Source organism: Orycteropus afer, unplaced genomic scaffold (genome assembly GCF_000298275.1).
Source record: "Orycteropus afer afer isolate SDZICR_OR568_19922 unplaced genomic scaffold, OryAfe1.0 scaffold00285, whole genome shotgun sequence".
In the NCBI taxonomy this organism is placed as follows: domain Eukaryota; kingdom Metazoa; phylum Chordata; class Mammalia; order Tubulidentata; family Orycteropodidae; genus Orycteropus; species Orycteropus afer.
This window is the reverse complement of record NW_006921872.1, coordinates 90845-101668: the sequence shown is the minus strand read 5'-3', so window position 1 is coordinate 101668 and position 10824 is coordinate 90845. Positions and strand designations below refer to the sequence as shown.

The following is a 10824-nucleotide window of genomic DNA, read 5'->3' as shown; positions in this document are numbered from 1 at the left end:
ACCCCTCCTTGGGTTTCCAAGGCAGTATCACTATGGAAGTAGATTGCCCCATCTTCCTTCTGAGGAGTGGCTGGTGGGTTTGAACCTCCAGCCTTCGGGTTAGCAGTCAAGTGCCTTTAGGCAATACGCTACCTTAGAGGATACTTAAAGAAGTGAGTACAGCTGTGTTCCAATAAATCTTTATAACGCAGAAATTTGAATTTCACACATTTGGAAATATTCTTTTTTTTTTATTCCCCTAGTTATTTTAAAAGGAGCTCTGGTGGCATAGTGCCTAAGGCATTTGAGTGCTAGCCTGAAGGTTGGTGGTTCAAACCCACCAGGCACTCCCCGGAAGGAAGACTGGGCAATCTACTTATATAGAGATACTGCCTCGGAAACCCAAGGAGGGGTCACTGAGTTAAATCAACTCGATGGCAGTGAGTTTGGTTTGTTTTAGAGCTATTTTAAAATGTAAGAACCATTCTTTTTTCTCAGGTGCCAGGATTTGCCACCTTCTGGGGTAGACTGTCAGAAGGACTTCCTCACAGTGCTGAAGAGTAGGATACCCCTAAACAGTGGCCCAGGGGTGGCTGCCAGGAGGCCAGGGGACGGTGGGCAAGAGAAGGAACAACCTGGCTCAGCCTACCGACTCCATAGCCCACGCCACCCCTGCCTGCCAGTTCTGACAAAAGCGCCTGTCTGAGCTGAGTGATGGGCCCCAGTTAATTCCTTACCGATCCCATGCCCCCCCTTCGCCGCCTTTGGACCCGAACAATTAGCCGCGGCCTGATTAATGGGGGGAAATTATCGGACCCGTGGGACACCTCCCCCCTCCCCAGCATACGTGGAGGGAAGCAGGGACCAGAGGGAGGCAGAGGTGGGGCAAGAGGGGGTGGGGGGCTGTGTTGGAATTTGCTCAGAGCCTCCAGCCTAGTGAAGGGGTAGACCTGAAGAGAGGGAGGGGACACTGGGACCAGAACAACCAGGCCTCCTGGGGAGCAAGAGGACCTGGAGCCTCACTGAGGGTCTCTGGGGAAGGAAGAGACCTGAGAGGGGTCCTGGGCCTGAGGTGGGGGCCTGAGAGGCTTGGATCAGCAGCTGCACTAAGGGGGGGGGGCAGTGCAGCCAGTTAATTAGCAGCTTATCAGGCCTCAGTCGGAGTGAGTTAATTAGCTTTGTAGAGAGAGATAATGAGTCAGTCTTCAGGCCCATGAATCTGGGGAGAAGCCAGAGTGATAGACTGCCACCCAGCCCCCTGCTCTCCTCCTGGACTCTTTCCTTCTCTTCCAGCTCTAAGGCTCCTGGAAAGGAATTCCTCATCCCCCACAGCTCCAACTCACACAGCCACATCTCACCCCTTTGGGAAGTCCTCCCTTTTGTCTAACTCCATTCTTTCCTGCTGTAGACAAGCACATGGGATGGCCCATGCCTAAGGCAGGGGGAAACTGAGGGGGGATATGACTGGAGGAAAGACCTGCTATAGAGGCACAAGTCCTGTGACACCCCCCCCACACCAGTGGTTGCAATGGTCAACCCTCACCATTTTCCCCCTCCCACCCTCCCAATTGATCCCACACTCATTAACCTGACAGTAGTCTGACCACTAATTAATAGTGGCGCAGAGGAGGGGGGCAAGGTCAGAGGTTAAAGATGCTATTGAGGGCCCAAAGGGCAGGTACTGTCCAGCTCAGGCTTCTTCAGGGACCAAACCCTAGGGTCTCCCTTCCTCAAACCTGGTAAGTGGAGGCCATCCCAGGATCCTTCCCCCACATCACCCCACTCACCCCTCTTCTGCATGAAGCTAAACAGGTCATCCAGAAATTCCTTCCTCTTGGGATCTGCATCAAGTTCGTACAGCTGGGGAAGGAACAGGGTCATTCCCTAGTTCTGCTGACTTCCTCTCCCCCCCCCTGGGACCTCAATTCAGGTTGTACTCTGAACAAAGGTCCCCCAGCTGAAGGGCAAGTAGGGTCTGAAATGTGGACTTGCTGGCATTGGGTTCTCTCTCTCTGGGGGCAGACAAGGGCACATTTTTCAAATACACACAGAATCCCTGTACTGGCGAGTGACCTGGGCAGTTCAAACCACCCATCTGAGGAGTAGGGGAAGAGGAATAGGGAGGAGTTGGGGAGGCTTAGCCTGGCCTTAGGGGATGAATCTTCCCTCACTCTAGGAGCGCCTGTTCCACACTGAGAAGACTGACAATTATATCTGAGATACTCATTCATCCTCTCATTCATTCATGCAAGGGCTTTATGCTGTTTGCATTCCTGTGTGCCAGGGCAAGGGTGAGGGGCCAAGATGCATTCAACTCATCCCTCAGCCAAATGGATGCCCAGAAGCTCTTGCATTGAACCTGAGTACCCCCAGCCTACCCTCTGGTCTGACCTCCCTCCGAGGGCTGTGATCCTGGCCACTGCAAAAACTGCCACAATAGTCCTGTGACACTTAGGACTTCTGGATTGAAGGGCAGGGGTCAGGGCTTGAATGACCCTAGGGTCATCTCACCCTTTCCCAGGATCCCTGTGCCCTACCTCCAATATCACCTCCCAACTACTACCCAAGAGGAACAATCTTACAGAAATGGAGTCATTTACCAGAATAACAGGCCCTGAATAACACCCGTGGTAATACTCTTCAGTAAGCCACATAGCCTTAGTAATTGTTGCTATCCTTATCCAACCCCCCTGAAACCATCCCCAATAAGAACTCTCAGAGTCACATACACCCTTGAATAACAAACCCTAGATATTCATCTTTAGAGTAACACTCCCAAACAACTGAGCCCTGAACAACTGAATACCACAAATAATACACTCTTCAAATAATAATCCTCAGAATTATACTCAGGAGAAACTACCTCTAGAGCCACATCTCCAAAGTAATGGATCCCTGTAACACTAACGCCACAAAGTACTAGCCACAGATTAGAACTTCTGGAAAATATCCAAGACCAACACCTGTGAGAAACACTATCAAAATAGCACACCTAGAGTCACATCCATGAATAACACTTTGCCAAGAAACAGCCCCGAGTAATGCCCTCATAGTGACAGCTTGAAATAATGGCTTTAGGAAAACACCCAGAAGGGTCCCCCTCCCCCCCCCAGGGAGGAAAGTCCTCATATTAAGGCCCTGTGAGTAGTATCTTGTCATTCCCAGTTGCATAGGGACCCTTCAGTTACACTAAGGGTATAGTGGCCATCACAGGCTGGGAACTGTAATTTATGGATCTCAGTCTAGGGAAGGAAACTGGGTTGGAGGAGCAGGGAAGAGAGGAGGGGCGGGGGTCACCAGCCTGATAAGGAGTAGCAACCTCTATTATGCTTCCAAAGACAGGAGTCACCAGCCCAGGACATTGCCGCTGGAATGTGACCTTGAGGTTTGATGTGTGAGAGCATAGGTGGTACTGGGGGTCAGCACTGGCACTGGAATCCTCAACTCTCAGGCCCCCTGCCCTCAAAAGACTTTTTGGTGGCCCCTATACCCCTCCCCACTTTCCCTTCCAGCCCCACCAAGAGCCTCCATTCTGTCTCCATGCTTCTGGGTGTCTCTCCTGCATCTCTTCCTCTCTTTTTTATCATGTACATATTTCTGGGTGTCTCTTTGTCTCTCCCTCCTGTCACTATCTGTCCTCCAGTCTTCCTACTCTATCCCTGGGTGTCCCTCTGTCTCTCCCTCCTAGCCTATCTATCCCCCAATTGTCCCACTCTTGTCGCTCTTGGTATCTAGCCTCTGTCTGTCTTCCTCTCCATCCTGCAGATGGCAATGAGGGGTGGGTGGGCTACTGATCACTTGGTTTTGACTTTGCCCAGAGGGGATGGAGGGGAAAGAGTCTGACATTGAGGGCATCTTACCTGCTTGAACTGTTCCTCATAGGTCCATTCATGGGGATGGGGTCCTGGGAGCTGGCTGGCAGGTGAGCTGGGGCCCTGGGCCCCTGGTTCGCTCTCATCTGCTGCCTTTTCCTCTGCACCAGCTTCCTCCCCTTCCTCCTCCTCTTCTTCAGCATCCTCCTCTTCCTCAATCCCAGTCTTACCCAAGGCCCCTTCAGGGGCCTGCAGGGTCCCGGATCCAGGCAGGGGAGGCCTTGGGGGCGCAGGGCAGGGAGGGGCCAATGGCCCCACCCCCTGGGCCAGCCGGGCTGCCTGCTGCCTCTGCAGGGCCTCCATTACAGCTTCCAGGCGGCGCAGTCCCCCGGCTGGGGGGGAGCCTGACACCAGGCGGGCCCCCGTGGAAAGGGCCGCCTGTGGGGGAGGGAGTTATGGGGGCAGGGCCCGGTTGCCCCTATAACCCCAACACAAGAGGAGGTGGTCACAGATTCAGGTTAGTCTAGGGGGCCATTAGAAAGGCAGACAGCTTTTTCAGAGATGGACAGAGACAGGTAGAAAGAGCACCGAAACAGACCAGACTTAGGGAGTCGGAAATGGGCATTAACTGAGGATAGGGAGAGACAGATCAGATCAGAGGGCAACAGGAACCAAGCGACAGAGAGGGAGCTGGAAGAAAAATAGAACACTGATGGAGAGATCTGACAGAGACAATGACAGGGAAATGTGGAGATAGAGAAGGGACAGAGAGACAAGGACAGAGATGGGGAGAAACCACAGGGAAGAAAGACTGAGAGAAGGTAGAGACAAGGATAGAGATGTGGAGAGATGAGATTGGTAGAGATGAAGGGAAAGACAGGGAGGGTAAGAGACATAGAGGAGGGAGACGGAAATACCAAAGACCTGAGTGACAGCCCAGAGAGAGGGACCCAGGTGGAGAGAGACAGATAGTGAGACAGGTTGAGAGAGGGAAAGACCTACTTAGCGAGAGACAGAAGAGAGAGAGTTGAGAGACAAGATGAGACAGTGAATAGAGGAGAACAGAGAGACTGGACAGGGAGAAACAGACGGGGCAGTCACAGAGGACAAGAACCGAGGAGGCGCGGGAACACAGACAGGGAGAGCAGAGCTCAGACCCGGATGGTACCGGGCCAGCACGGTGGCAGGGTGTGACGCCCAGCTCTCTCCCTCCCCAACCCCAGTGGCCGCACTCACCAGCCTGCCGTGGCCCGCCGGCCCTGGCGTCTCCACTGCGCTCCCTCTGCGCCGCCCGTCTCCCGGGCGGCCCCTGGCTCGGCTCGGCTCTCTCGGCTCCGGTGCGGGGTCCCCAGCTGTGCGCTCAGCAGCTGTGTGCTCCTCTGGCCAGCGGACGCTCACTCTCTGCTTCGTGCTGCCAGCGGCCACAGGGGCGGGACCCGAGCGGGGCAGGGCGGGCGGGGCACCGCGGAAAAGACCCCTGTGGGTTCTGCTGCTCGCAGCCCCCCCAAACAGGTGTCCCCCACCACCTAACGCCACCCTCCACACAGCCTGACTTGGGGAGGGGCGGCGCTGAAGAGCTGCGGGAAATCTTGTGAAAGAGTAGGGACTCCAGACCAGGGCCCGCCCAGCCTTACGGGCTGTGCTGGACATCCCCACTCAGGGCCAGACATCCACACACTGACACACCTCCTGACAAGTTCAGGCACACGGCTCTGCTGTCTCATGCACACCTTAACGTGGTTATTACTTATCCACCTAGGCAGGTCACTACTGCACCTGAGACCTGGGCAGGGTGTGATCCTGCCCAGCTCATTCTGCATGAGGCTGGAGAGAGTGTGTGTGGAGGGCCTGACTACAACAGAAGTTGATCCTCTTGTCTTGCCCAGGGTTTTGTCTCCAACCACATGCATGCTGCAGTGTACATGCACGTTCCCATGGCGTCGGATACACACTCAAGAGGTCTCTGAGCTGACTACACACCCACAGAAGGGTACATACACCACTCAGATACACAGTCACACACAGTATATCTCTTTTTTGACTTTATATTATGGACATTTTCAATAATAATACACACATACACACACACACACACACAAAAACACCCAACCAACCTCACTGCCATCAAGTTGATTCCAACTCATAGCTACCCCTTTGGATTTCCCAGGCGGTAAATATGGAAGTAGATTGCCCAGTCTTCCTTCCGCAGAGCAGCTGATGGGTCTGAACCACCAGCCTTCTGGTTAGCAGTCAAATGCCTCAGGCACTACACCATCAGAGCTCCTTAATATACACAAGAAAAGTGTATATTACATACTGTAATGAACTCCTGGTACTGATCACCCATTTCACAGCAATCCACATTTTGCCTGTCTTCGGACATGCTCTCTGTCCATGTGTTCATACCTACTGAATCTGGATCTCCAGACCCCTTCAGTGTTCTGTTTTGGTCCCACCCCACCCCCAGCTGAGATGTTCCTTGTGTCGGATTCCTGAGTGGAAGACCACAGTTTCTCCTCTGAGCAGCTTGAACCCCACTTTCTCCTCTCAGACACCCTCATACATCCCCCTGTTGCTTCCTATGCCCATGGGGACCTACCTACCAAAAGCAGAAGGGCCACCTTGAGGTGATGCAAGGTGTGTGTGTGTATGTGTGAAGTACAGGTGTCTGCAGGGATGACATTTGCTTTGTCAAAAGGCCACCCTGGCCTTGTGTGGTGTGAGTTCTTGTATGGTAGTTGGCTCCATTCCTCTGCCAATCCCCTCTCCTGGGGTTGGGCTCATAGAGGAAAGAGTTGGTAAATGGGCAGAGGCTGACTAGCGTAATCTGAGGGTTTCCTGGAGGAGTAGAGTTTAGAGATCTGAGGAACTTCTGTGCCCAGCTTGTTTGCCTTCCCCCTATAGTTTCCTCGGCCTGCTCAGAGAAGAGGTGGTGCCTAGAGAGAAACAGATGGTAAGATTCCTCTTGGAAATGTAGGAAAATTTAGGAACTGTCTTGGGGAAATTCCAGGTTTCTGAGAATTAGAGATTGCTTTGAGGGGGAAAGAGACTGGACATCTTCTTCCAAAATGAAAGAACTAATTATAGCATAGTAAACCCACCTTTATGGTCTTGATTAGGAGGGCCATAGCTGGGCAGGGCTGAGGGAAAGGTATAAGGCTGACTGGGAGTTGGTCTCTCTCTTAAGAAAACCAAACTTACTGCCGTTGAGTAGGAGCCAACTCATAGCAACTCCTCCTTGGGTTTCTGAGGCTGTATCACTACAGAAGTAGATTGCCCAGTCTTCCTGCCGAGGAGTGGCTGGTGGGTTTGAACCACCAGCCTTCTGGTTAGCAGTCACATGCCTTAGGCACAACACCACCAGAGCTCCTCTCTCCCTCTCTCTCTTAATCCATGAAAATAACAGGTTGCCATTCACACCCACCCATAATCCCTGAATGGTCCTGACCTGGACTTCCAGAGACCAATGTTTCATTCATCCAACAGATGTATTGAGCACCTAGTTTATGCCAGGCATTGTTGGCTACAGGATTAAACAAAACAAAGTCCCTATTATAATGGAGCTTTAAATCTAGTGGGGAAAATACATAGCTTATCCTACCCACTGCCATCAACTCATAGCAACCCTATAGGACAGAGAATGCCCCATAGTGTTTCCAAGGCTGTAAATCTTTGCAGAAGCAGACTGCCTCATCATTCTCCCACAGAGCAGGTGGTGAGTTTGAAGCACTGACCTTTTGGTTAGCAGCCCAATGCTATAACCACAATGGCACCAAAGCACCTTACTGTGTCACCAGAGCTCCTTATATAGTATGTCAGATGTTCATAAGTACTATGGAGAAAAATAACAGCTGGGTTGTGGGGGGGGATAGAAATGGAAAAGGGTGCATTAGTTATCTATTGTTGTGTAACAAATTACTGCAAATTTAGTAGCTTAGAACAATGAAGATATGTTTTCTTACAGTCTGTGGGCCAGGAATTTGAGTGGCTTAGTTGGGTGGTTCTAGCTCAGTGTCTCTCACAAGGATGTAGTAAAAATGTTGGCCAAGGCTGCAGGGATTTGAAGACTTGACTGGGGCTGGAGGATCTGCATCCAAGATGGCCCACTTACATAGCTGGTAGCAGGAGGCCTCAGTTCCTCCTCAGGTGGGCTTCTCCAGAGGGCTGCTTGAGTGTCCTTCCAACATATCAGCCGGTTTCCCCAGGGTGAGTGACCCAAGACAGAGTATGAAGAGGTGGCACTGCTGTTTATGATGTAGTTTTGGAAGTCATACACTGTCAGTTCTGCCATATATTATTTGTTCTGCTATATATTTGTTAAAAATATAGAACTCAAGGGGGAAGGGAATTAGGCTCCTTTTGAAGGGAGGAGTACCAAAAATTTTGTGAGCGTATTTTAAAATGAATGTTCTTGGTAACACAGATGGTTTGGTGTTTGAACACACCCAGTGGTACTGCAGAAAAGGCCTGGTGATCTTCTTCCATTAAGATTACAGCCAGGAAAACCCTATGGATTTGTTCTATGAGTTGGAACTGGCTTGATGGCAACTAACAGCAGTAACATCTTAAAACCACAACAGAAGGGCTGCTATTATAAGTATATCATAAGTATTAAGGGAAGGACACACTGAGCAAGGGATTGAAGAGGGGGAAAAAGAGAGCCTTGTGAATATCTAGGGAAGAACACACTGCATTCAGGAGAAAAGCAGGTGCAAACACCCTAAGGTAGAAGTTTGCTTGATGTGCTGGAAGAAAAGCAAGGAGCCCACTGGGCTGGTATAGAGTGGCCGAGGGGTGAGTAGTCAGATGTTTGTCAGAGGTAACATGGGCCTTTGAGCAGGCCCTCATGGGCATTGAAAGGACTGAGTAAGATGGAAAGCCGTTGAAAATTTCTGAGCAGATAGTGAAAGCCTAACTCTGGCTGCTGACTCTTGTCTACATGGGATGCAAGGAAAGGACTAGTAAGGAGACCATTGCAGTAATTCAGGAAAGAGATGATGACAGCTGTTATGTTTTGAATTGTGTCCCCCAAAAATACGTGTTGTAAATCCAAACCCCTATACCTGTGATCACAATCCCATTTGGGAATGGGTTCTCTTTATTATGTTAATGAATAGGATTATTGTAGAGTGTGTGTTAAGTCAATCTCTTTTGAGATAGAAGGACTTTCCTCCAGAGCCAACCAAGAGAGAAAGCCTTCCCCTAGAGCTGGAACTCTGAATTCAGACTTCAAGCCTCTTAATCTGTGAGAGGAGCTCTGGTAGCATAGTGCCTAAGGCACTTGACTGCTAACCAGAAGGCTGGCGGTTCAAATCCACCAGCCACTCTTCGGAAGGAAGGTTGGGCAATCTACTTCTGTATTGATACTGCCTCGGCAACCCAAGGATGGGTTGCTATGAGTCAGGTCCGACTCGATGGCACATAACAACAACAACAACAATCTGTGAGAATTGATGCATTTAAATTGTGTTGGTGGAGAATATTGAATATATCATGGACTGCCAGAAAAATAAACACATCTGTCTTGGAAGAAGTACAGCCAGATTCCTCCTTAGAAGCAAGAATGGCTAGACTTTGTCTCATATACTTTGGTCATGTTGTCAGAAGGACCAGTCCCTGGAGAAGGATATCATGCTTGGTAAAGTAGAGGGTCAACAAAAAAGGGGAAGGCCCTTATGAGATTGAACGATGGTCTCAATAATAGCAATGCTTGTGAGGATGGTGCAAGATTGGGCAGTGTTTCATTCAGTTGTACATAGGGTCACTATGAGTTGTAACCTAACAACAACAACAATAAACTGTGAGAAGACAAATTTCTTTGTTAAACCCATCCATTTGTGGATTTCTGTTATAGCAGCACTAGATAATTAAGATAGTAGCTTAGTAGCAGTGGAGGTGGCAAGAAGTGGATAGGTTCTGGATATGTTTTGAAGGGAAAACTGATAGGATTTGGTGGTGGATTGGATGTGGGATGGGAGAGAATGAGAGGTATTGAAGATAACTCCAAGGTTTTTGAACTAGGCAGCTGGGTAAATGGTGTCCTTAACCAAGACAGTAAAGACTGCAGGAAGGGAACGATTGGAAGAGAAATCAGTTCATTTTGGACATTTTAGTTTTGTGCTGCCTACTAGACATCCAAGAAGCTCTGGTGGCATAGTGCCTAAGACATTTGACTGTTAGCCAGAAGGCTGGCAGTTCAAACCCACCAGCCACTCTTCAGAAAGAAGATTGGGCAATCTACTTCCATAGAAATACTGCCTTGGAAACCCAAGGAGGGGTTGCTATGAGTCAGAATCAATTTGATAGCAGTGAGTTTGGTTTTTGGTTTACTAGATATCCAAGTAGAGAAGTTGATGGAGCTGGAGGAAGTCAGATACATGAATCTAGAACTCAAGGAAGAAATTTAGTCTGGAGCCAAAAATTTGAGAGTCAAAACAGATGGTATTTAAAGTCATTGAGAAGTGGTTGAGATTATTTGAGAGGGGGTGTAGATAGAGAGAAGGTTTGAGAATTAAGCCATGGGAAGTCAAGGGTTGAGGAGGTATGAAGGATTCAATAAAGGTGTCAGTGAGGAAAGAGGACTGGTGGTGGAGTCCTGGAAGCCAAAAGAAGGAAGTGTTTCAGAGTAATTAACTGTGTTAAACAAAGTTGAGAATGAAGCAGTGACCACTGGATTTAGCAACAGAAAGGGGAAGTGGCCAAGGGGCCTGGAAGCCTAGTCCTATGTAGAAGGGAGGAAGGGGTGACAGGGAACTGAGGCCTCCCTGACAGATGTGTCTCTGAGTCTAGAGGCAGAGCTGTGTTACAGGGTGGGAGAAATCCTGAAAGAGGCTTGACTTTGTAACCCACGTTCAGTGGAGCAGCCCCAGCAAAGGCCTGTCATGGCTAGGTGGTGTGGTAGGTTTGGGATAGCCATTTTTCCTGGGCCTCATATGGATTCAGACCACAAATTTTAGACTATCAAATTAGATATCATTAGAATATCAAATTTTTATAATAGACAATTTTTTATAACCAAGTTTCCTTTTTAAAA

General features: G+C 49.7%; 1 protein-coding gene across 1 annotated transcript in view; it reads right to left on the bottom strand.

Moving 5' to 3' along the window:
* The window catches only part of ARID3C (AT-rich interaction domain 3C), a 7162-nt gene extending 3008 nt beyond the window's left edge, over positions 1 to 4154 (bottom strand). Inside the window, exons 1-2 of the mRNA XM_007950652.1 lie at positions 3840 to 4154; positions 1767 to 1839 (exon numbers count right to left, since the gene is read on the bottom strand). Coding sequence (XP_007948843.1) covers positions 1767 to 1839; positions 3840 to 4154 — 388 coding nt within the window. The remainder of the gene's footprint in view (positions 1 to 1766; positions 1840 to 3839) is intronic.
* Between the last annotated feature and the right edge of the window lie 6670 nt (positions 4155 to 10824).